The 26,736-nt window shown below is 42.1% G+C and overlaps 1 protein-coding gene across 4 annotated transcripts; it reads left to right on the top strand.

The window, feature by feature from the left end:
- LOC144013242 (paired box protein Pax-7-like) lies at window positions 1-25,832 on the top strand. Of its 4 annotated transcripts, none has more exons than XM_077511845.1 (9): window positions 1-2,314; window positions 2,895-3,133; window positions 3,221-3,347; window positions 3,892-4,035; window positions 13,211-13,410; window positions 14,411-14,576; window positions 15,453-15,679; window positions 20,509-20,776; window positions 24,930-25,832. In XM_077511845.1, the coding sequence occupies exons 1-9, from the start codon at window positions 2,242-2,244 to the stop codon at window positions 25,043-25,045; spliced, it is 1,560 nt and encodes a 519-aa protein (XP_077367971.1). In that variant the 5' UTR covers window positions 1-2,241; the 3' UTR covers window positions 25,046-25,832. The 4 variants fall into 4 exon arrangements, with proteins under 4 accessions (XP_077367971.1, XP_077367969.1, XP_077367968.1 ...); XM_077511843.1 differs by having other exon boundaries at window positions 3,221-3,362; XM_077511842.1 differs by having other exon boundaries at window positions 3,218-3,362.
- The last annotated feature ends 904 nt before the right edge of the window (window positions 25,833-26,736 follow it).

Here is a 26,736-nt window from a genome sequence, read left to right as displayed (position 1 = left end):
ATTATGTTCCCCTTTTCTTACCATTAGCGTGATTTCAAACCTATACGGGCCAAAACATGCCTTGTGAAAATTAAACTGAACTGTAAAGAAGGTGCTAGACTGCACAAATGGAAATTCTTCTTTTTTTTTGTTGGCATATCAGATGGCCTTCTCGTTTTTTCCTGCTAATTAGCAGCTTAGTCTGAATGTTTTTGCTGATGGGATCTTGTGTCAATAGTAAGAAGACGCCCGATCTTCACTCGTGCTTTTGATCTGATGGAGCAGATGTTGATTAAAAGCATTTCAGATGCTTCTGTCATCAACTGCTGCTGTTTTCCTTGACATCGAAGGCGTCCGCGATTCACAGAAAAAAAACTCATCTCGTCGTGCAACCAGGCTAGAAAAGTCCGTTTTGTTTGTGTCGAAATGTTTTCTACGGCATCGATGCAAATTATTTCGGTTTCCAGCAACTTTGTTCGATTTCTGCTTGATGGTCAGCAGCTGCTTTTGCCAAACTGGGACGAAAATGGGAAGAATCGGTAACGACAGCTCAGCGGAACATCGCTTGAACCGATTTATTAGCACCAGTTTGTCTTGTCATTGCACGGAATCGGCGGTTTGGGCTCATAAAAGCAATTCGAGCGCTTACGGCTACTTCACACGCACTCAGCAGCCGAAGAAACGTGCCGAAATAAACTCAAGTGTAGAAACACATTTAGCGGCCGTTTCTGTACATTTTTTGGGGGCCAGAATGAGAACAAAAAATAAAAAATAAAATCTGTGTAGCTACAAATATAAAGTCGATACTACAGTATTTGAATTATTGGGCCACTTTTTCTATACAATAGTGAGATAAATGGCAAGCTGTCACCTCGCGCACAATTCAGTGCTGCCTTGAGATGTGAGTTTAATTTGTTCAGTGACTATGCTCCTATCTCCAATCATTTTCCCTATTGAAATGAATGCAGATGACATAAATCAAAAAATTGATGTGCCTTTAAACCTGGAAAAAACAAATCACTCTACTGTAATTCATTTCAAAAATAATCACTAATAAGAAAAAGTTTTGCTGCTCCTTCTGATGTGGACATATAAAAACGTATCGCTGGCCAAAACCTTCATGAGTCACAATTTGGAAAATTTCATCTTTTTTTTTTCCCCAAATCGACACAAAGCAACGTTGCAGGCTGAGTACAGCTGCAGGTCAGGAATGTTTTTCTATCTTTAGAAGGGCAAACAGGCTCATGACAGCAGGTGCGTGTAGGGGGCGGGGTCATCTGCATGGGCGGAGCCATCCACAGACCAAATAAGGAGGAATGAATGCAAATGTTTCAACAACTTCTCCAAAACGCCCAAACAGACACGCCAAAAAATCTCTTTGATTTAGTGGAAGACGTCAAAGAAAAATCCAAAGTCTGATCTACATTGGAAAGTTCTTTGATTTGTCAGAAAAGACAAACTTGTTGTGATTTCACACTATTCTGAAAACACAAATTCCTAAAATGTTGTATTTTCATGATTTCTTTTCATTTTCATAGGAGAAAAATTTTGTTTCTTCAAATAAATGATGATTTTGATCCCCTCTGCACTTGACAGTCTCGCTCGTCCTCAATTGTACCATTTTTCAAATGAATGTTGGGCCGCAAATGTTTGGACACTTCTGGTGCTTCTAAAGTCCACTAAAATCAACAGCCAATTCTGGGAAAGTTACATCAAAGTCTGTCAGAAGTTGTGAAGAAGTTTCATTTATTTCATTTATTCGTGATGGAGTTCTGAAATCACTTTTCACTCCTTTATGATGAGAACAAATCATATTGGATTATTGCCACTTGCAGTCAGTTGACAAAAATGTCAACATAGAAAATGTGACGTTTGTGGTGTTTGGATATTTCAATTTTGATGATCGACAGCGACGTGTCCCGACTTACGACTTACTTAGCTCTTCCATCCGATTGGCTGCTGAAACTTGTTGGCGCTTGTTGAAACTGAAGAGTCTGCGAGGACCCAATCAGTGGTCCCGGCCTGCCCGCCCCCGCCTCGCACATTCCCGCCAGGGAGCCCAAGTCGCGCGTTTTGCCACATGACGCAGTTGAGCTTCGCGGGCCTCCGCAGCTGCGCCATCAAGAAACTTTCCACGCCCCTGAATGCCGCCGCGCGCAATTTTGCTGAATTCAACGTCTGCAAGCGGCCGCCACTTTTTGTTCGCGGGCTCCGACGAGCTTTCGCGCACTTTCCTTGTGCATTCAACGAGTTGGGGCGACAATGACGACGTTACCGCGGATGATGCGGTCGACCTCTGGACACAACTACCCGAGGTCCGGATTCCCTCTTGAAGGTACACGTCGTCGTCGTCGTCACTTTATAGGGGAGAAAAAAAATAATAAAATAAAATAGAAGCTTGTTCAATTGTTTTTATAAAACACAACCAACATGTCAACAGCATTCAATTAACACGTTTATTATTATTTTTATTATTGCTGTTGTCGCGGTGCAGTGCAATCATTTGCTTATTTTGCGTTCAGTGCAACTGCCAATTAAGAGAATTGACATCGTTAATATCAAATATTTTAAATATATAATAATAATAATATTTTGTTTGCATGGCTCATCTTGTGCAAGCAATTTGACAAGTATGAAGAAAGCAAAGCATCATTTTATGAAAAAGAAGGAAAGTGGAAATATTTCGATATATATTTGCTGTATTATTTCCATGCATTGAAAACGGCATGTAATTATCTCGTTTTTGTTTTTCAACCTCCTTTCTTTTAAATCATGCAAAGGATTTTTTTGTAACGAAAAGAAAACGAAAGGCGAAGAAAAACGAATGTGACTTTTCGGCCTACTGCAGAAACCCAAAAATTGAACGTAATCCTGCCGAAGTTGCGTTTGGATTGAAAGCGTGTTTTCGCGCGCAGTGTCCACACCTTTAGGCCAGGGTCGCGTCAACCAGCTGGGGGGCGTCTTCATCAACGGCAGGCCGCTGCCCAACCACATCCGCCACAAGATCGTGGAAATGGCGCATCACGGCGTCCGGCCGTGCGTCATCTCGCGCCAGCTGCGCGTCTCGCACGGCTGCGTGTCCAAGATCCTGTGCCGATACCAGGAGACCGGATCCATCCGGCCCGGGGCCATCGGAGGCAGCAAGCCCAGCAGGGTGAGACTCAAAAAAACAAAATAAAATAAAAATAAAAATATATATATGCGACTCGAAACGTTTGTCGGCGTCTTTCGCTTGCAGCAGGTGGCAACGCCCGACGTGGAGAAGAAGATCGAACAGTACAAGAGCGACAGCCCGGGAATGTTCAGCTGGGAGATCCGAGATAAGCTGCTCAAGGACGGCGTGTGCGAGCGCGCCAGCGTCCCTTCAGGTGAGACGCGCGCCGGTAAGACGAGTCCGCTTCTTCTCTTCTCTTCATTTCTCATCATTTCTCTTCATTTCTCGTCATTTCTCGTCTTCAAAGTCGTATTTTATTGGGGCATGTTAGATCTTTTTTTGGGTGCTTTTTTACGTGACCATTTGAGCACGTAAAACATAATAATAATAATATAGAAGAGTTAATAATAGAGCTGCTTAAAAAAAACGACCAATTTTGAGAGAGCATATCAGTCATGAAATAAGATGAATTCATGTGCACACTTTTTAGCAATGACAATAAATGTTCTGTTCTGTTCTTTCTAAAAAATAGCCGACTAACTGCTGCTCCAAATATGTTTTTCCCCATCACATGAAATGTTTGTAAATGTTGTCAATTGTTTGAGTCATATGTGAAGAAGATGCTTCTCTTTTCTTTGCAAATATTCAGCTGTAAGAATTGCTTTGGAGTTGACTTGTGTATTTATTATGTTCTACAAATAATAATAACAGTCCTGATGAATAAATCATGCCACGTGCTTGTTTTCTTTTGTCGTCAGTGAGTTCCATCAGTCGAATCCTGCGAGCTCGTTACGGGAAAAAGGACGACGACGACGACGACGACGATGAAGATTGCTTGAAAAAGGACGAAGAGGAGGACAAGAAAAGCAAGCACAGCATCGACGGCATCTTGAGGGCCAAAGGTAAAAAGGCCGCAGGCGTTTCCCCACAAATTGGCCTCCATTTGTCGCCGGCTTTCCCCACAGGAGGCCTCATTTATTGCTCATGTGATATTGATGAAGCGTCGGGCCCGCCGGGAGACGCTTAAGATGCCGGCTGGCGAGCGGAGTGACGTCACGTCACAACACGTCGCGTCACGTCGCGTGGCTTCAATCTTTGATTCCATTGATTTAGTTTGCATTCCGTCGCTTATCGTTTGGATGCTTCAGTGAAGCGAAATGAGCTGGAATAATCTTCATCCTCATTTCACGTGTTTCATGTTTCATAAAAGATGAGCCGATGTGCAAGATTTGGACGAATGAAATTGTTGTCTGCTGTGTCGGAGAATAGCAGAAATGAAATAAATTGATCCCCTATCAGCTCTCACTCTTCCGCTTCAGGCACTTGTGCTCCAAAGCAGATTAAATGGAGCTTTTATTTCTTTTCACTTTCATCTTTTTGGACGGCCCCAAAAATTCTGCAGGGTTTGAAGGTTTCCTTCCGTCATTCCATTGATCAAAAGCGCCGCTTTTCTTCCTGAATTATTCCAAATGAGGATTCTGGCTAAAGAAATCTCACCTATTAATCAGCCCCAAAAATAAATCAACCCCGAACGTTTGCTTTACATTTCACGCATTATCAAAATCTCTTTTTTTAATTGTCACACAAATGTTTTTTTTTCCCATAAAGATGCTCATGCAACATGTGATGCTGGACAAAAGCAAATCTTTGGATTATTTCTTCCCGAGTTTTTAATGAAAAATTATACGGAGGTCATGTATGAAATATTGATTGAGTTTGTTTTAAAAACAATCTTTATGCAGATCTTTTCATTTCTGATAATAGAACATGTCGTTGGCCAAAATGAATCCAGGACAATCAAAAGTATTTTTAGATTGTGATTTAGCAAAATACTTAACTGTATTTATAATTTCATATGTGCCTGGATATGAAAAAGTGAAGCTGTACATATGATTTAAATATAGCTACAGCTGCCAGTACGATTCTTTATAGTTGTTGCTTAATGATACATCACTGTTTTGTTTTTGTTTTTTTTAAACAGAATTGTTGTATTTTTTTGGCCTCCTTTTCGTTCTGGGTGTAATTTCACTATTGACCGCTAGATGGTGGAACATTATTTTGTTTGACAAGGTGTACTTTTGGCTAAAGAAGAAGAATGATGAAAGATGTCAGTCCCCTTTAATCCTGCTTTTTACGCCTACGCAAATCAATGGCTGTAGATTCATTTTGTGAGGTACACGTAATTGATGCATATTGTGAGATAAGTTAGTTTGGGAAAAAAAAGGGATTTTCTTCCTATTTTGAAGCTATGGCAGCCACGTTATATTCTCATATTCTGAGTTTTCATTGGCACTCATTGCATTTGTTGTTGATGATATTTGAAGGAGTCAAGTTTGCACAGGTGTGCCTCACGCATGACGAGCACGGCGACTTGAGCGTCCCCAAATGCGGCGGCCGTCGTGCCGTGACTATTGACAGCACGTTTCCGCGGGCATCTGCGCTTCCTCCGTTCCGCATGCGGCGATTCTTCTGCTTGCAATTGTGGGGGAGGCAAATGTTGTGTGCAGATAACACAATCGTCGCAGGCTCCATCCTGGGCCGTCTTGAACTGAGATTAACCTCCGCTTTCCCCCTCGCTGCCTCACACCAAAGAAATCGGGACACGCATTGAAATCAACGCGCGCGTGTTCAATGCTCCTTTTTTTGCCTTGCATACTTCTGAAGTGCGTTTGGATTTTTCAAAGTAGTTTCATGTTCGACCTGACAAACAATTTGAAAGGAATTTCATAATCGCATGAATTACACCTCATCATTTTTCACCTAATTCCATTGAAGAGGCTCATTTTCAAGTCCTGACATTTTTTTCTGCATATTTAAAATAAAGAATTGCCTTAACATGTATTTTATTGATCCAACCAACACTTTGCTGTACACTCAGTGACATTTACAATTTAATTTAATGTTATTGTCATTTTTATTCTCCACACTTTTTTTTTTTGCCACGTAACAACTCCCACATAATTCATCCAATTTACACCGTTCAAATTTCAACTAGCTTCAAAAATTCCCGCCTCCCGGGGAATATATTTCGTATGATTCAACAACATTACTTGCGGCATTTGCACAATTGAACTTGTTTCATTTTCAATGGGACAAACATTGAACTTTTTCCAAGTATCACTTTCCACGCCCACTTCCATATTTATAACTTATCATCATTACGCTGCTCGGTGGCACAGTTGCTAAAGCGCATTTTCCAGTGACCAGGAGGTCATTTCATAATTTATCTTCATCAGCATTCAAATCTTCATGAGCATTCCGCTATCGTCGTTCAGCTTTCAGCATTCCCACGCAATTTCTCCACAAATTGCATTTATTCGAGTTCATTTTGTCATTTGCGATCAGTGACCAAATCTAATATTTGTTCTGGATGTGTTTTGATGAATGCAAATGAATGATTCTAATATTGGTGCAATGTTGCATTATTTACTTGCATTTGAAAATGTGTTTTGGAATGATTATGGAATGATTTCAGTTCCGGAGTGATATCGTACATGCATGCTGGAGGAGGGCAGCCACGCGGCCTGAGGCCAACCTGAACATAATGCGTCTTTTGTCATATGCACTCGCAGGCCTAACTTTCATTTTCCGAGCTCTGCTACAAATACTGAAGAGAATCTGAAAGATTTGGATCATGTTCAGAAAAAGACAAAAAATGTCCTCAGGTTAGTGTAAAGTCACACATCAAATCAACTCAAAATCCATGAAGATCATATTACGTGTATAGAAAACTTTACTGGCAGATTTAACCTTGGCAGGTTTTTTTTTTTTTTTTTTTGCCTGCCCACTTACACAATTGGAAATGAGTCATTGAGATATTTTGAAGTCATGTGTGATGGAAGGGAAACAATTTCACTGTTGTCATCATCTCACAATGAGAAACCATCAATACAAACATGGGAAATATTCCAATTTTCTTCTCATGACACCAAGTGCAAAACAAAACCACCGAATGGAGGACAAATCAACATTTCAAATCAAGCCACTTGTTGACAGTCGTTCACTGTTTGTTGTCTTGATTTGGCCCATCTGGGATGCGCTTTTGGAAAACAAATCTGGATCAATGGCGGCGTGTCGACGAACGCGCCCGCTCACAAGCCGGCCCGTAATCCTGCTTTCATTTGGCCCCGCCAATCTCGCCCGGCGAGCCGGCGGGAGGCCGACAAAAGGACGCCGGCCAACAAAGAGCCAAGCGGACTCGCGGCTGTCGGCAACAAAAAGCCACAAAACGGCCCGATGACGAGGAGACAAATCAGGCAACGATGAAACGCGAACCCTCGGCCGGCTCCAGTTTTGTCTTCAACTCCCGGAATGCCGAACTTGTTGCCATTTATTGCCACATTCACACGACTTTGTTGATCCCTAAAAGGGGCGTCACAAAGCATCCAAGAAATGCGGAAAGAACAATGGCCGCCAGAGGGGGCGTGAACAGGAAGACTTTAAAAATAAGGAAGCTCTGAACCGGGAACAACAAAACTGCTCTGCGACAGTATGTTGTCTTCCATCTCTCCAAATATTCAAACACCATGTTGGCCTTTTTCAAGCAGTTTGAAGAGTGAACACTTGAACGATGTGACTTGACTTGAATATGCGGCACGGAAGAATTCACTTTCATTCACTTTCATCCACTTTCATCCACCTTCAGTGAGCCCGTGGACAACATTCAGGGACTTTTCCTTCTCGTCGACTCTTTTGCAGTGTAGCCACAAATTCATTTCACTCTTTCCATCATTGTCTGCTAAATGTATTTCCTCTTTTTTTTTTTAAATATAAAAAAAAGGTGACTGCACCGTGTCGTGAATTATTCATGGCAAAGATCACCGCTAGCTTGGTTGTTGTTTTAATGCTCATGTTGATGCACTCAAACAGAAAATGGGCCGACGCGTCCTTTAGTAGGATTGTTTTTTTTTTTTATGCTCATTACTTCAGTAAGGAAGCGTTGTGAGTCGCAATGGGGACACTGAAGCGCAAACTTTTGGCTTATCCACCTAAACCAAAAAATGAATCATCCACGAAAGAACACAGAAAAATTGGGTTGTTTTCTGGGTTATTCTTCCTTCCTTCCATCCATTCATCCATTCATCTTCTTCCGCTTATCCGAGGTCGGGTCGCAGCTTCAGGAGGGAAACCCAGACTTCCCTCTCCCCAGCCACTTCAACCAGCTCCTCCCAAGGCGTCCGTTCCCAGGACGTCTCTCCAGCGTGTCCTGGGTGGTCCCCGGGGCCTCCGAGCGGTGGGACACGTCCGGAACACCTCCCCAGGGAGGCGTCCAGGAGGCCCGAGCCACCTCAGCTGGCTCCTCTTAATGCGGAGGAGCAGCGGCTCGATTCGGATGAGCGAGGAAACTCATTTTGTGTCCGGGATCTCGTTGTTTGGGTCGCGACCCACAGCGAGTCGTCGGCACGCGTGAGGGTCGGAACGGCTAAATGGAGAGCGCCGCCTTTCGGCTCAGCCTTTCTTCACCGCGACGGAGCGATACAGAGATGGACGCTGCAGCGATCCGTCTGTCCATCTCCCGCTCCGTCCTGCCCTCCACTTGGGGCAGGATCTCATCCCCGACCCGGAGACGACACGTCACCGTAGTCTCGGATTTGGAGGTGCTGATCTTCATCTCAAAACCGCTTCAATTGCCAGGTTAGGGTTCGGGTTAGGGTAAAAAAAAAATATATATATATATATAGCCAATTTGTGTAAGAAAAAAAACAAAAAAGAGATCCGCCACTTTCACAAATTTTGGGGGTTGCTTTGTGCAAACCAACCCAGAAAGTGCAAAGTTGTGTCAAATGGACGCATGTCGTGGATGGGTCCATTTTTGACCCAACTGAGTTTCGAATGAATTGCGTTATGATTCATTCATATGACGCAACTTTTGGGAGTGCGTTTGGAAATGAGAATATTGTGATCAAGTCCGTTATTTTCTGTCTTGCAATTAAGGAAGCAAAAATGTCATACTGTACATTCTGGATCCTTCCAAATCAAGTGAAATATTGCAAGCCTTTCTTGTTTTTTCTGACTTGCTCTGAGTTATGTTGTGTCCATCCCACCTTTTTGGCGGCTTGTATTTCGTGCCGGGGGGGTGGACGGCTGTGTTTGATTCACGAAAAGGAAACAATGTGAAGCAAATGCTTGAGGCGCGCAGGCTGACACTTGATAAAGTGGCAAGCATTGTGGCCCCAAGGCAGATGCATGAATACCTCCGAAAAGGGGAAAAAAAAAAAAATCCCTGTGAAAAGGCTCCCTCACGTTGACACGATTGAAGGAGACAACAGCAAAACGCTGAAAGGAAAGCTTAGAGCGCGCGCTGCCAAGCTGATCAGCATTTGGAACGAATGTACATGTGCGGTGGGAGGGCTCGTTGCGTCCGCTCGCTGCGTCCGCTCGCTGCGTCCGCTCGCTCCTCTTTGCTAAACACATCTCGGCCTTCCATCGCCACCGCGAGCAAACTTGTGCCTCGACGCCGTTCGCAGAAAAGCAAAAAGCACAAACACGGGCTCGACTTGGATTCACTCGACTGCTGGAACGTGATCAACGCGTGATTCGCTTCATGCCAACAAACGACACAAAACGCCACATAAGCAATAGCATCAGTGGCGCAGCACATGCAGACACACAATATCAATATTTGTCAATTTACAATCATGTTGCTGCAGCTTACTGAGTCAGTTGTGAAGCTCTTCTTCGTGTGTCTCTGCATGTCTGCATTGTACTGCCCTCCGGTGGCCAAGGCGCAAAGAAGCATATATATATATATATATATATATATATATATATATATATATATATATATATATATATATATATATATATATATATATATGTATGTTAGGTCTGGAACGGTTCACTAAATTCTCGGTTCGGTTCGGTATGCAGTGACATTAAAAAAAAAAAATAAATAATCTAATATGTCATAGAGTTAATAAAGTTATTCACAGCTAATTAATTAATTAATTAGTATTTATTCGTAATATTATTATTATTATTATTGTTATCGCCGTCTGAGTTCAAAACGCGCAAGCGCACACACGCTGAGAAGAATTTCATTTTTCAATACTTTCATATAGCAGCTTTCATTCATATTGTCCCATTCATTTTAATCAATGAAAATGATGAATTTCACTTTAATGCTTCATTAGAAAAAGTCCGCAACCTTGTTTAGTGCTACGCAGAAGAATGACTGAATTCATTGCAATTAATTTTGCATTTAAAAGGTGGAATACGATTGAACACATTAGAATGAATGAAAATATCTTCTCAATTGTTGGCAAGAAAATCAAGTAGAGTTACAGTTGACAAGTATTCCACTTGAAAGTACAATACATTTATTCTTTAAGAATGATGAAACATTTACGGAAGCGTCATGTGTGCATTTATGTTTATTCATCGTGAAATTGCAAATAACTTGAAAAACAAAACAAAAACGAACCCACGCGGTCAAGCTGACATCGACGTCAGTTCTCGTCACGATGAGCGACCTGGAAAATGCTACATTTGAAACGTACTAATACTGCACCGTCTGGCCTCCCAAAAAAAAAAAACGCACTCGTGGCCGACCGATCAATTGCTAAGAAACGCGCCGGCGAGCGTTTTCGCCAGCGGCCAAATTTCATCCAATTCTCACAATGAAGCGATTTTATTTCTCTTCAAAACGTTCCCGCTTTTGCTTTCTTTAAGCCTGCGGCTGTGTCAAGCGTATCTTCCGAGGGCCTCTTATCATATTTGCCCACAGCTCTAATACATATCACTGTTTATTAATAGCCTGCAATATATATAAATATATATATTTTTTGTTTACGGCTATTTTTTTTATCTACTAAATAAAGACGTGAGCATGCGTGCGTCCAAGGAGGAAAGCAGATCAAGACTTTGCATTTGCATTTGCATTTGCTAGCAGCTTGCTAAGACATAATGCCCGCAACAAGCCAGCATCTTTGTGGGGGCCGGATTTGCTTCAATGCCACTTCAATATCAAACGCAAAATATTTCTTTAGTGCCTTTTTAAGGACACGAGATGTGTTGTTGCTGCTTTTGTATGAGTTATGAGGCCGCAAACTTGTGAATATTTTTTGATGCGGTGCAAAGTTCCGAAGTCTGCTGGCACGTATTAAACTCCTCCCTCTTAAATCTGCTGCTTAGCGAACACTTTTGCTAAATCGAGACGCGCCGACACAAAGGAAGGAACAATAGTGAAGTGAAACAATGCGAGCGACGTGGCGCAGGTTTTGTTGCGCACGTTTGCTTTGTCGGAATCAATTGCAACACTTTGGCCTCAATTGAAAGCTTGGAAATTTGTTAGTCAAATATCAATATTGCATAAAGGGGGGAAAAAAAAAAAAATCATTTTTTGCCAGATAAAGTTCGTGTTGTCAGTCTGAAATACCGAAAAAGTTAAAGGTGCACTTTTCCCCCATTTGAAGGCGTTGGAATTCATTGGCGTCACCTGACCTCGTTCTTCTGCGCCAGTCGAGTTGGCCGAGGTCGTCCCGCAGCGTGTTTGCTCGCCGCCGACCCCCTGCGGAGGGTCTCGTATTGATGCTGAACGCTTGGGGGGACGCGGGCGGCTTTCTTTTCAAGCGGCGCCGACCCCCGAGAGGCGTCCAAAGGGCCTCCGGGACCGTGACAGCTTGGCTCCATTTCATTGTATTCACTGGACTCCGACCCAGTCGTGTTCCGGATCTTCAAGCAGGTTTCACATGTCACAATATTGCCGTCGTTATGCGGATGACCTTCGAAGAGCAACTTTTGTTGGAAAGAAATGAAAATCAATCATAAAAACATTCAATGACGACAAGTAGCACTGATCAGTGGAGTCAAAATCAAGTTTGTTTTTTTTACAACGCATCTTTCAGCTTTTCCATACAAGGAAAGATTAACAACCTTCAAAAAAAAGAAGAATCTGCTGCCACAGAGGAGCAGAGCACTTTCTCCGTCTTAGTATTCACTCAGCATCTCAATGACATAACTCCAAATTAATTTGGTGATGTTAACTCGAACTGCAAAATTCAATTAATGTTATCATCATTTTAGAAAAAACAATGAATAAATGACTTGGGCAGGAATTGGCAGCGCTAAATGAATTAGACGTGCTCTTTTTTTTCTTTTTTTTTTCATAGCAAGTTTTTGTGGCTGTACACAATAGTGCGGATTTGAATCAAATGAACGCTATCCTAATCATATTCTCGCTGCTTGCCACAATGAAGCGTGCGTGCGTGTTCATAGCATTGTTATTGTACTGCAACGTGTGTGTGAGACGTTCCTAATAAGACGGCTCGAGCGTCATTCTCACAATATCGTCTCTGCTTGCCATTAGAATTTGAAAAGAAGCCCCGCCCCCGCCCACGCCCCCGCCAAACTTTTCATTGCTTCTATACGCAAAGTGACAATATGGAGTGTGACGATCTTCATGTTGTCAAAATGGCTGCCGAGAAACACGCTTGCTTATTTATGATCTGGATTATGATTATGATTATTATGATGACTTTTACCAGGAAGCACTCATTTATCCTTTCAAATAATGCAAGCAGAACAATACACCAAAAATATGTGAAGGAACCATGTCCAAAATTGGCAATTTCTCTGACTTTGGGAATTCCCCCAAAAGAGCCTCAAAGGTTCCTCAACAGATGGACGGAAACATCGCAAAGCTTTTTATGAAATGTTTGTAAATCAGGGCGACAAAGTTTGAGGTAAAAAACGGATGCGACCGCCTCTTCCTCCATCTTTGCAGCTGTAATTTATTTTCACGTTTGCATTTTTCAAGGTGGAATTCTGAATCACAGCCCAATTAAAATAAATAAGCTGTTTCCGAACAGCAGAGAAAAGACAACAACAAACAGACAGAATATTCCAAGATGTTTATTTCATTTCCGCAACGTTAACATGAGACTTTCCAACTTTTCAAAAAAAAAAAAAAAGGGATGAGAACGGAGCCTTGAGGAACACTCGTTGATGACAATATGAAAAGCGAGTCGGAGGAAGTCAATTGACAAGAAGGAAATCATCACCTTGTCGGAGTGTTTTGAGCAATGTCGTTGACGAGGGCACAAATGAAGGAACCACGATGTGGATTGTTTTGCGCAGGCAGTCAAATGGACGAATTGTCAGACGTGGAGTCGGAGCCCGACCTCCCGCTCAAGAGGAAGCAGCGCAGGAGTCGCACCACCTTCACGGCCGAGCAGCTGGAGGAACTGGAGAAGGCTTTCGAGCGAACGCACTACCCCGACATTTACACCAGGGAGGAGTTGGCCCAGATGACCAAACTCACCGAGGCGCGAGTGCAGGTAATCCGCATGCGCGCGTTGCTCAACGGCCCTCGGGCAGACGTCACCGTGAGCCACGCCCACGATGGCGTACGTGTTCATTGGACGGCGCCTGATTTGAAGTCTCTGAATGAGTGTGAAAGATTGTGCGTGCCTGTCCGGGTTGTGCTGCGCCGCTTGCCAAAAGTTAGTGGCAGGGATAGGCTCCAGCTACCCATGTGATCCCAATGAGGATGAACGGATGTACAGTAACTGTCGAGTTCTTCTTGTATCCTGAGTGAGTGAATTATTTGTGCTTTCCTGGACAACCGCGATCGCTAAATTTGATTGATGAATAATCACGAAGAAAAAGCTAAATCAAATAAGACAACGTTTACCTTCACTAAAGCGTTGTTTTTCCTTATTTCATTGTTTTTATTTATCACAGGGAGTGCTCGACTTAAGGCGTCCGCCATTTTGGCTCCGCGTCCATCATGTAGCCGCTATTTAGCGCTTTAGCTAGTGCTAACGCTTGCGCACTTGCGGCAGCAACTTTGTCTTTTTCGCAACTTGGCCCCAAAGAATAACGCTGACGTCTTCTATCAATGTTGGTCCAGCCAAAAGAAAAGCGATTAGCATGGAAACGAATGTATTTGAGATTTTTATGCAAATGATTTGAATAGAAATATGAACTTTAATGGGGAAACTGGACTGAAGTGGAAATTCGCGTTACATGGCTCGCCACTCCCTGTATTGGAGAACTTCATATTAAATAATAAATACACCCGTTATGAAGAATTTTGAACACATTGGGTTTAGCTTTGAAATTGAAGCGACAATAAATCATGAAGAACACAACAGAAATGAATTTAAAAAAAAATGGAGGCCCCTCCAAAGACAACCATTTGTTTTCTTGCCAGTGTATCGCTAATATTGCGTCGACTGGACCTTGACAGCCGATAATCGAGCAGTGGAAAGTCCTTTTGAAAATGTGCCGGATGACACCTGATTGCGTCCTGTTGCTGCATTCGATTTGTTTCAGGTGTGGTTCAGCAATCGCAGGGCCAGGTGGCGAAAACAAGCAGGAGCCAATCAGCTAACAGCTTTCAACCATCTGTTGCCAAGTGGATTTCCCCCGACAGGGATGCCAACACTTCCGACATACCAACTGGCAGACTCCAGCTACCCGAGCAATATTTTGTCCCAAGGTAGAGCGCCACCTTCTGGCTTACATGCGGCGAATGCTGACGGCCTTTCAAGGAAGGAAATTAGCCGCAAAGGTTGAGTCGCTGCGATTGTGTTTTGTCAGGGACGGAAGAAGAGAGGCTGGAAATAGAAATAAGCGCGCTGGACTCTTTGTGCGTTTGAAGATGTTTCGCATTTTTATTGTGGCCAATGAATTGTGCAAACGCTCAACACAAGCACTTGCTCCCATATTTGTTGTTGTTATTAATTGTCAGTCGTTCCGTTTGGCGTCATGATGATGGAGTCGGTGCTTTGGCAGACGTCGTGTTGACCAGCACAGGTTTAACGTTTGCAATTGTTGGCGCCAGAAATAACAGAAACATATTTTGGGGGGACCTTCCAAAATTATTATTTTTTTTTAAAAAGAACCAAAAAATAAAGTACTGCATCAAAACATTGAAAAAAAATATTGCCGTGCGATTGGCTGGCAACTAACCCTCCTCTACTGCCCAGAGCCAGCTGAGATGGGCTCCAGCAACCCTCGTGAGGAATAAGCGGTCAAGAAAACGGATGGATAGAAAAAATATTTTGAAAAACAAAACCAAACCTTGAAATAGTCAATCAGTGGGTGCCTGAGCATGGTCCTCTTATAATAATATAATAATAATAATAATAATAATAATAATAATAATATATATTTAAAAAAAAACAACAAAAAAGAACATTTGTGTGAGAGATCATCAAGTGTGAAGTAGAAGTAACATGTTGATTATTTTCATCCCCAAAAAACATTTCAAAACAGAATCCTAATTGAGACAAGATGATCTTCATTTGCGAATGTAACTTTTGCTGCCGTTTTTGACATTTCAGCATGTTGCGTGTGTTGTTGATGGTTTCAGATGGCGGCGGGACAGTCCACCGGCCCCAACCGCTGCCTCCCTCCACCATGCACCAGGCCGGCCTGCCCAGCGGCGACAGCAGCTCCACGTACGCTCTGGCGTCCAATCGTCACGGCTTTTGCGGCTACGCCGACACCTTCGTCACGCCGAGCGGCCACGTCAACCCCGTCAACCCCGTCAACCCCGTCAACCCCGTCAACCCCGTCGGCGCCGGGCTTTCCCCACAGGTCAGTCGTGCATGTCATTTTTCTTGCCAGTAGCGAAGGTCACGCTCACATTTTGTTGGGCTCCGTCTGCGAACTGACTGAATATCCAATCAGAAACTTTCACCCTATGAAGCCTGAACCAAGAAATATATGACAGAAAATTCAGATTTTTTTGGGAATTTTTTGAGTATTTATTGGTCCTTTTGAACAAACAAACCATTTTTTTTTAAATCAACTTCCACATATGACTTTTGTGTCATATTTGATCCATCTGGTCACAATGCTTTAAATTTGTACATTTATATAACTATCGTGATATCGCAATATTAATATCGTCATCGTCATGTCACGATATTGAAAAGCAGCACATCTGTTCAAAAAGTCCGGTTGATTTCAATTTGTGCAGTTCTAGCACCCTCTGCTGGCTCGTTTTTTAGTGCAGATTAATTTTCGCAAGGCACGTTTTGGCCCTTCTATGTTTCAAATCATGCTCAGATGAATGGGAATGTAATATGTCAATATTTGGAGGAACTTAATGTGTGCTTACATTATTAACAAGTAAGTGCCTCAATATGAAGTGTTATTACAGATGGGAGGTCATTTATATGCATTGCTGTAATGTACAAAAACACAATATTTTGTTATTTTTTTAGTATGAGCTATTTTTTTGACAATATTGTGACCTTTTTTTAGATATCGCCAACCTCCCCACAATATGATAATTATCGTATCAAACATTTCCCATGATTAATAAGTCTAGGCGTCTCTCCTTTCTCAATTGGGCAATCTTGCAAGGTTGCTGGAAAAGCCACCAGCCGGGTGATACTGCCCTCTAATGGATCATCCGTGCAATGCATGTGTCAGATCATATACATCAGGGTTTTAAGGGAGAAAAAAAAAGTTATTCTACTCATGACATAGAAGGCTCAAAATGTCGTGTATTGAGTTGATATGAATCATAATTGGCGTTTAAATTCAGGTTTGCTGCCGTAGCAACGAGTCAGCAATGATGCTGATGCTGAGTCATGGTCAGGCGATCCGTTGATTTCCTCTCTGGAGATGAAATGGGTGAAATACTATGAATTGTGTGTATGTTTCATGTATGTGTCTTTATGGATTGGAAATGAAGCTGGGAGGCTCCGAGGAATATAAGTGCTGAATAGAAATCCTTCCCAATAATATATCTATTTTTTTAAAGTCCAAGTATTCATTCAAGTGGCTTCAAACCAAAGCGGATGTAATTAAGGCCTGAAAAATATTGACAAAGCCGACCTCCACAAATCCGGCAATTACCACAAGCGTCCACTGATTTGATTTGCACTTCTTTTTTTTTTTTTGGGATCTGCTTTCCCTCAAAGCTGCCAGACTTCCATTGGTCCAATGACAAGACAGGCGAGGTGCGGATTTCTGACAAAAAAGGGATTTGCTGTTGTTGCGCGGAGTTGCGGATAACAGAAGCGTCTCTCCAGCATGTCTTTAATGGTTTTGTGGGGGCTTAATACGACAAAAAGAAACAGCGCATGCATATCAAGACACCTTCATTTAGTCAAATCTCTATCCCGAAAGAACGCAGCCTTGGTTTACACTCGGGATTACCTTGCAGACGGCTTGCATATTGTTATGGTTATTGGTTTCCTCGCAAATCGCTTTGACTGCTTCCACGTGCTTATTAGACGCCTTGACAATAAAAGGACAATTCTTTCCGTTTTCTGTCCACCAGGGAAGGAGGAATCGAATAGAAATGATCAAGCGACAATTTGCCGATGGTTATCAAAACGTCATGTTGGCATCCAAAAATGGGTCAAGGGTCAATTTTTATAGCATCGCTATTGCGATCAAGCAGGCACATCATTTCTCACACTTTATTTGAATGAAGTCACGTCTTAAATGTTCTTTATCATCAGTTAAGGTCATGACACTAGACAAGTTATTTTATTATTAGCAACTCGAATGAAGTACTGTTGTTTGGGGGCCGAAACATCAAATGTCGTCATACGCTCTACTTGGTCGAATACTTTCATTACACTTTCCTCATAAAAAAAACAACAACCTGGTATCACATCGGGCCAATAGCAGACCTTATTTCCGCTGGTGATGCTCTTGTGGCCATTTTACGATCAGGAACTACAAATTAGAAATGAGAAGAATTAAAAAAAAAAAAACTGCTGTTAATTTTGTACAGTTTTAAGGGAAGGGATTTGTAAGTTTTTCTTGAAAATGATCTTTTATGGAGCAAAAGTAGCGGTGGTGGTTTTATCAGTATTCGCTATTGGTAACGGTGACTCCTCACGAGTCGAGTACTCGAACTGGTATTGGTGTGAAAAAAGGGCTATTGAACATCCCTAAAAAAATACTATTGATATTTGGGTGTGATTCGTATTTTCTACTCTTTTGTTACTTTTTCATGGTCAAATTTAAAAGGCTGCACTAGGCTGCTCATACTTGGAAGCTTCCTGCCTGTGAATGAGCATTTTAACAACAAGTCTCAACATTCATTCAATTGCAGTTCTGACGATTCACTTGTCAGTCGAGTTTCATCCATTCACTGCTTCGAGAAGCATTTGAGAGAAGTGGCACAGCACGGATTCCGTTTCGGAATAGCACCGAAGCGACCGACATGCAATGAGCACAATTTGAAACAATTGGCAACATACGTCACACTCGACATTTCAGCCGCCTCTTCACTAATTCGAAAGGGGGAAATGAATGTTTGCTTTCACTGCTGCCAATTCTAAACATTGCGGAGGAAAAAAAACAAAACAAGCAATCCTCAGTGAGTAAACGTTTCTTAAATATTAGGAATGTTTTGCTTTAAAAAAAAAATAAAAATAAAAATAAAAAAGAGCTCACATGAATTGGATGTACCGTTTTCAAATCAGGTCACTGAAGGTGACATGAGGACTTCCTACAATGACCCCAAAACGTCAAATGCAGACACAAGAAGAAGAAGAAGGAGAAAAAAAAGAAGAAGAGCTCATTTCCACTCCAGTTTGTTGTGAGAAAAAGATTTAGTAGCCTGCACTGGAATGGTGGAGCTCTCGCGCTTGCTATTTGATGTTAGGCTGGGGGGGGGGGGGGGGGGGAGAGAGAGAGAGAGAGGGCGAGCAAGGCTGGAATGGAGTTGGTTTCAGTGTTGGGGGATCAGAGCTGCTTTGGTTCTGTGGCTGCGTGTCTTTGATCCATATCCCCCCCCAGGCCTGCCTGCCTGCCTCGCTTGCTCAGGCCTCTGCTCGTCTTTCCAGACAACTGTCGGCCTGAGATAAGGTGGGCTGGGGGGATGCGGGGGTGCCTCTTCATACATATTACCCCCCCCCCCCCCCCCCCCCTCCCCCAGCGCTCCCTCACATATTTATTTTTTTATAGTGGATGTGAAATGGCCAAACCTCCTGTCATTTCATTGGTTGTCATTCCATTAGTTTTCATCATGTAAAAAAAGAGAGAATGATTTCAACGTTCAGCCATTAAAAAAATACATGCAAAATTGAACTGAAAAAGAACAAATGGAACTGTTATATACTACAGGATTTAGCCCGAATTAACAATCAGAATAAAAAAATGTTTTATTTATATATGTATATTAGGGGTGTGGAGGGATGTTTCTCCATTCATGGTGTAGGCCTACAATTCAATTGGGTTTGATTCAGTGGGATATGAATTTCTCACGTTTATATGCAACAACATGTCAAATCTAAACTTTCTAACTCACAAGATGAATTCTGGCGTGTTTGTGAGTTGACAAACACCTGCGAATACATCTTGTACCGCCCCCGCTGATGAGCGCCATTCCGACCAATCACAGAGCCACATTGTGTTGGGGGCGGGATATGCAACTGTGACCAAACCAGGAAGCCAGCGCCGAGGCCGGAGCTAACAAACAAACCCAGCAATTCATTCTGTTCTCGCAGGATGACTCAGCGCTTCCTTGTTGAATGTTGAACAGCGAGAGGCGCTTCGTGCATTTCGAGCTGCTCAGATGTTCGTGCTTTTCCCCCCTTCGGCAAGAAGGAAGACGAAATGTTCACCTGTGGCTGTGATTGGTTCAAAACAAACGTGTAGAACATCGTCCAATCAGCTCCAATTATTGTACAGCATGTCCCGCCTTTTCCTGACCAAATTACAAATGGATGACTTCCACTTGAGTGAAGCTCATCTCCATCTGGCTATTGGCAGTTGATGTAAAAACGCTCCAAAGCGCAAACTATCCAAGTTCATTCAATTCAAAGAAACAACAAATCAACAGCAACGTCAAAACGATTCATATCTGGTGTAGCCTACTTCTTTCCTAATACATATCTGAATACATGATGTCCCAAATGATTTTAAAACGTCATCATTTGATTTGGTTAAACCACAACGGATTTTCCCATTCCAATGGATTAATAATTCCGACGATTGTACCTGACACCTAACAGAAGTTTGAAGTATACAAAGAAAACAGAATCCAAAAAATACAATCTCCATTCCTATACAGCCCACATCTTGCTGTGTGTGTTTGGAAGCTGAATGTCAATATTAGTCTCAGCTGCTATTAAAATTTGCGGCATTAAGCCCTTCGACTGGGCACACTGTCAAGTGGCAGACTCCAACGTCAAGCAATCAAAAAGGATGAGCGTATATATTTAGACCATACTGGGAGGTTGTGAGATGTCGGCTGGAAAAAAAAAAAACACATGCCGCTTCTCTTTGGAAGGGCTGGAAAGCTTAGCTGCCGCAAAATAAAAATAATCAAACATATGAACGAAACTAAAGAATCATTTTTGAGGAGCTCAACATTTGTATTCCGACCCAAATGTTCAATTCACCAAGTGAATGAAGTCGACTCACACGTGCGTTCTTGTGCCTGTTTGCAGGTGATGAGCATCCTCAGCAACCCGACTGGCGTTTCCTCCCAAGCCCAACACGACTTCTCGGTGTCGCCGCTTCACGGCATGTTGGAAGCCCCCCAGCCCGGCGCCGCCTCAGCCCCCGGCAGCTATCGTTCGACGGAGGCCTCCGGCAAGACGGCGGACAGCCTTCCGTCCTCGCAGGCCTACTGCCCGGCCACGTACAGCGCCGCCAACTACAGCGTGGACCCGGCCGTGGCCGCCGTGGGCTACCAGTACAGCCAGTACGGCCAGAGTAAGTCCCGCCGCTGTCCTGGATTAGCGCGACACGACACGCTAAAGCTAAAGCTAAAGCTAGCGTTTGCTGACGGCATCTCAAAGAGCATTTTTCTTCTCGTACTCGATGCCTGTCGCGGGGATGTGCTGATTGTTGGTCAAATGCGGAGCGGGGCTTGCAAGCTATGAGGAAGTCTTGTCGCTTAAGCTTCTTTCCCCCTCAACAATTCCTTTCCTCATACATTTATGTAGCTAATAGACGGTAAACATATGTCTGTCATTCTTGCTCTGTTTGTCAATGTGCCGGCCAAACAAGGGCAACAATGAAAAGATCAGTCTTAAAAACATACATTATTAGTAGTAGTAGCATTACTATCTAGTTTGATACTATGAAGCGGGAAGGTGCATTAGTGTTAAGCACAGCTAGCACACAGTTTTGACGTTCTGGCTTTGAATCTCAGCCGCAAACTTCCCATGTGGAATTTTTTTTATTTTTTTTATTTTTTTGGTGGCTACCTCACACATTCCAAACACACGTTTCTTAAATGGGAAGTCAACTCCAAAACAAATTTGTTACAAAAATATATTCTGTGTCCTCACTAGTCTCAACACAGTTTCTGATTTTTGATATTGTGTTTGTGGAATATGAATTAAGCAGCAAAGTCCACCTGTTTTTCTCCATGTCAGCGGTCGGCCATTTTGCCTCTTGCTGTTAACTACAAATGACATCACAGGTGCTCACCACTCAGCTTCAGAAAACAGGGGAGTCGTGATTGGTCATTACCTGAGCAACTGTGATGGATAAAAACAGCTGCTTAAATCATATTCCACAAATACGTATACTGTCAATCAGAAATGCCGTGTTTAGACTAATGAACATAGTTTTGACTTCCCTCCTCTTTAAGTTAAATGAAGCTTGTTTGTCTATTTGCTCTCTTACTGGCTGGCAACCAATCAAGGCTGTACCCCACCAAAGCGTTATATGGAAGATAGATAGATAGATAAGTAAAAAAAAAACAACCTTTTCCTTTCTAAAGTGTTAACATTTCTTAAGCGATGGGATTTGCTGCTTCCTCAAACCTGCTGAAATGAGCCTGTTTTGAGGGGGCGTCCCTGCAAGTCAACCACTGATCACCACGCCCACAAATACTGCCACATTCATGAGGGGCACATTTTCAGAAATGGGCAGACAACAAAAGATTGATTTGGTTATTGAATTTCACGCTTGATGGGTGCAGGCACTCGAGCGATATTAATATCAATATCAATATCAATATCAATACAAGCAAATGAAATGTCCATTTTCCATAGTATGCCCCCATTTTGTTTCAGGCCATTTGTGTCCCATGACCTGCGGTGTGGCCATTTTGCATAATGTATGCTGCCTAACAAAAAACAAAACAAAACAAAAACAAAACTGGGTGCTTTGATTTGAGGACGAAACATATGTCACGTTCTTGTGTTTACTACGAGTAATTTTGTACTAGTCAGCCAGGACAGAGTACATCTTTGCACATATTGCACACATTTCATTATGTCTCTTTTATGTCATCATTGGCAAGATCACAAAACAAGTAAAAGCTCCCAAAGCACTTCTAGGGCTTGTTTGTGCTCTATTTTGGTTGCTGGTGTAAATCCTGCATGTCACGTGATGTGTTGAACTGTGCTGCTGACAACACTGAATTTGGATAGTGTTGTCATTTAAAAAAAAAAAATATATATATATACCTTTAGCATTACTACATGTTTTGGGGGAAATTATTATTATTATTATTATTATTATTATTATTAATTTAATTTTTGCTTCTATGCCATACAAATCTTGACTGTGATGACACGTTTTACACAGCTGCGTAAGACGAGTTAATTGCAGGCTGTTTGAAATCCAAAAACATCAGATTAAGCAGCTGTTAGGTACAACAACCTGGAATAGCATTAATATTTTCACTGAATTATTATTTTGAAGGGGTGAGGTGATTTTCAGATCAAAACTGTCATCCGCACTGTCATTGGCTGACAGAACAGACAGAATACAAGGCTCACACTCGCCATCTAGTGGAGGGATGCAAAAATGCACAGGCCAGTTTGGGTGGGTGGATGAATCAAGAAACAGTCACGCCATTTTTTTTTATATTTTTTTTTACGTCAATACTAAATGTGTGTAGCTGATTAGCAGTTCTAAGTATCGGTAAAATGGAAGTCATGCGACGCTTGCAGGAGGTTCCTCAAGGAATGTCAAAGGTCAAAGGTTCGTTCAGTCAAGAGTCACTTGATGTCTCGCGACATTTTGCGCTGGATTGAAACAATGAAACAATGAAACGACGTGCTTGGAAAGTGTTGCCACTTCTTGAGTGAAGTCGAACACGATCCTGTCGGGCTGCTTTTGTTTTGTCTGAGGCCTTCCAGCGACCCCTACTGGACCCTTCCCGCGAAACCAACTTTACTTCTGCCATTTCACTCTTGCTCGAATTCAAAAAGCACCTGACGGATTAAAGAACATACTCGACTGTCAAAATAGCTGCGGTGTGTGCGCGCGCATGTTTGTGTGTCGCTGCAAAGGCTCCACCTTGGACACACACACACACACACACACGAGTGTCAGTGTGACTGCTCGGCGGGGGTTTAAGGTGTAAATCTGTCTGACGGGGAAAGGAAAGCTTGACGCGAAGGCCTCACTAAACCTTCGAGGTTCCCAAAGTGCTCCTGGATGACAGACTTGCCCGCCCATAGATGCTCTTCTTCCTCCAAGTGTGACATTTTGCTTTTTTTGTGTACTGAAGCATCCTAACGGACGCGCACTCCTGATCCGCACACAAACGCAACACGTCACGTCACCTTGCCGTCGACACTCCAAAAAGAAAAAAAGAAAAAAAAGAAAAAAGGAGCCATCAGCAACTCGACAGGGGAGGAGCCACGTCATCATGTGAGAAACGTGCTGAGCATTAGTGCCAGCTTTCGAAATATTATGGGCTGTCTGTTATTAGTTCTTGGCCGCCTTTTGTCTGTCCGTCACCGTCCGTCTGTCTGTCTGTCTGACATGCTGTCTTCTTATCGCTCACTTTGAATCATCTAAAGAAAACAAAATGGGGAATGTTTGCTCATGCTCATGTTACAAACAAGCTGAGATGTTTCTGGCGGTCTGTTTCGCGCACTTTATTGTCTCTCACACACGAACAAAAAAAGAAAAGAAAAATCCAGTCATGGATCAACTTCAGATTTTGTGTTGAACTAACAAACGGTATTGCTGTGGGACTTTCACTCATTGAGCCATTTTCAGCAGGAAAGAGTTCTTTTTGTTTTTGTCCAGAATTAATTCGACAACTTCATTATTTTTCATGGACAATTTATACTTTTAAAAAGGCTTTTTTTTCTCCCGCACTTGTCGACTGAAGACGACCAAGCACGGCTCACCTGTTTTCTGGGTTTGGTCAGCAAACTGAGCCACGATTGGGTGCTACAGTGGCACAACCGTTTACGAGATATTTTGCTCAAATGTTATTTTACCACAAATATAACTTTTATATATTATAACAGAGTTTTTGCTCAGAGTACATGCTAGCTGTGTTAAGAAACTTAGCTATATAATGAAAAAATTACAACTTTGATATTGTCTTTTTTTCTTTTTTGCTCAAAAGTATTAAGCTAGCTGTGTTAGCAGCCAAATGGTCAAGAACAAACCGCTATATAGTGAAAAAAGGAAGCTGTTTTTGTCCTTTTTCTGATAATGTTTGAGTTGACATTCCGATTTATTTGAGGAGTCGTGTAGCTCACTTTTTCCTCCCTCGAGATGTCGAAAAATGATTTTGTAGAACGATTGCGTGTATGTTGACGGCCATGTTCTCGAAAGACGACACTTGTTTTGAACCCCCGACTTTATTTATGCACTGATGTCAGATTCACGTCCATCATAGTCACATCAGCTGGTTGTTTTTTTTTAAATTTTTTAAACGGATGTGACACAGGCTACAGTAATTGTCGTCATTTGAAAGCCATTGCTCTAAATAAGGTAAGTAGACTGTAAAAACGGTATTTTATTGATTGGATGGCGACCAAATCCAGGGTGACCATGAACAGGATGAGCCGTTTTGGCTGGATTTGAATTTCACGTAACTTGAAAGAATTCAACCGCATCGGATTTCCAGTCTTTGATGGCTTTCTCGTGTGCTCTCCAGCTGCGATGAACTGCCTGGCCAAGAACGTGGGCCTGTCCAGCCAGCGGCGGCTGAAGCTGTCCGACCACTCGGGGGTTTTGGGCCTGCTGCAGGTGGAGACCGGTCAGGCTTACTAGTGACCTCATCAGCACAACGCAACACCTGCAGTCCTCTCACCTCCCATTTTGTCAAGAGAATCGCACATGCAAGTGCAGATATCAGCTTATTTCATTTCATTTCCACTTTCCGGGATGTTCTCAAACAGCTTTTTGATGTTGTTCCCTGGAGTCGGCTACATTTCAAAGTGGCTGCTAACAATTGGAAGACTTTTGGTGAACAAAATGTTTTGCTCGCTGACAATCAATGGGACGGTAACTTGGCGTCCTTGAATTTCTTGAAAATGAAATTGGCAAATAATCACAATTGGACTGTAATAATGTGTATAAAAAAAACAAACATTTGGGGACTTTGAAAAACACGCAACTTACATTACACTTACTCATGTGTCATATTATTGTAAAAACAAAAATGTATAGCTTTGTAATATATTGTTATGTTATTAAGAAATGTCAGGTCCAAATATTTTTTTTAAATGTGTTTTTATGTGCGATTCATCAAATGTAGTTGTCAGTATAAGACGCTGCAGATGTTTCATTTTGGACATGATTACAGTCTTGCTAAATTACAAGGAAAAAAGGCATATAACATTCTTATTATTATTATTATTATTATGGTGGTCAAAACCGCAGTGGATTGTTTCAAGTGTGTCCTTTTCTTTGTAATTCATCCTCAAGTTGTTTGTTGACTGTTGACATTGACACATATTTGTGTGGATCAAACAGATATTCATGGCCTTCTCTAACTATATGCTCGCCTTTGATTATTTAATAAAAAAATAAAAATAAAAACAGAATTTGATTACTACATATGTGAACGGTCATTTGTCTATGTTTTGCATCCCGCCTCTCCCCCAAAGTCAGTTGGGATCCGCTCCGGTGCGATTGTTTATTAGCTTTCAGGTGAACTAATGAGCACACATGAATGCACATAAATTCACACACATGCACACAGACGCACGTTAACAAAAATATTTTTTTTTAAAAGAGCATGTTGAATCATTAAGACTGCCGAATGAACAATTGTGAGCTCTCAGGGGGGGGAAAAAAATATTCCCCCATCCGCCTTATTTAAAATAACTGATATTATTGGCTCTTAGAATGATGATGGCATTTACTTCATAACTATGCAACTTTGCTAGGTGTATTTTCTGATGTATTTTTATGTCAGTCTGTTAACAGTGTTAGCATATTTGGGAACATATTGTTTGAATGGCATAAAAGTCATTTTTGTTTATTGTACAAGCACTACAAAAATGAATAAAAGAGGCAAACTATTTGAACTGAATTTGTTAGTTTTACTTGAGGCCGAGTCCTCGAAATAAAGTCATTGTTGCTAACATTTGTTTGCATGCCCAGAAGGGAAGAAAAGCTATTGAAAAAGGGAGTCTAGTAGGATATTATTTTTCATTTATTTGTTTTTTCTGTACCCTAATCACGTCATATCAGCTCGGTTCTAAAAATGTCCGAGTTATGTCCTTATATGTTCTAAGATGATAGAAGATAAAAAGAAGAGCGTTTGGATGCAGTGGCAAAGACACAATCATGACAAAATGGCCACCTTAAAGGAACAGTTTGGGATTTTTTGACATGAATCTCTATTTCATCCTCACCTCCAGTGTGTGCGATCAGCACTGACTTCCCCCTTGACAGCGTTCTGTGCCACCAGTTCTGGTCCGGTGTTGGCCGAGAGGAAAATAGTCCAGCAAGCT

Source organism: Festucalex cinctus, chromosome 2 (assembly GCF_051991245.1).
Source record: "Festucalex cinctus isolate MCC-2025b chromosome 2, RoL_Fcin_1.0, whole genome shotgun sequence".
NCBI lineage: Eukaryota > Metazoa > Chordata > Actinopteri > Syngnathiformes > Syngnathidae > Festucalex > Festucalex cinctus.
This window is presented reverse-complemented; position numbering and strand designations above follow the sequence as displayed.

What these genes read in the sequence shown, in the direction of transcription:
- LOC144013242 (XM_077511842.1), top strand. Translation starts at nt 2,242, where the DNA reads ATGACGACGTTACCGCGGATGATGCGGTCGACCTCTGGACACAACTAC. An exon ending in TCACCGAGGCGCGAGTGCAG is followed by an intron (nt 13,411 to 14,410) that starts GTAATCCGCATG and finishes GATTTGTTTCAG; the next exon opens with GTGTGGTTCAGCAATCGCAG. An exon ending in GTACAGCCAGTACGGCCAGA is followed by an intron (nt 20,777 to 24,929) that starts GTAAGTCCCGCC and finishes TGTGCTCTCCAG; the next exon opens with CTGCGATGAACTGCCTGGCC.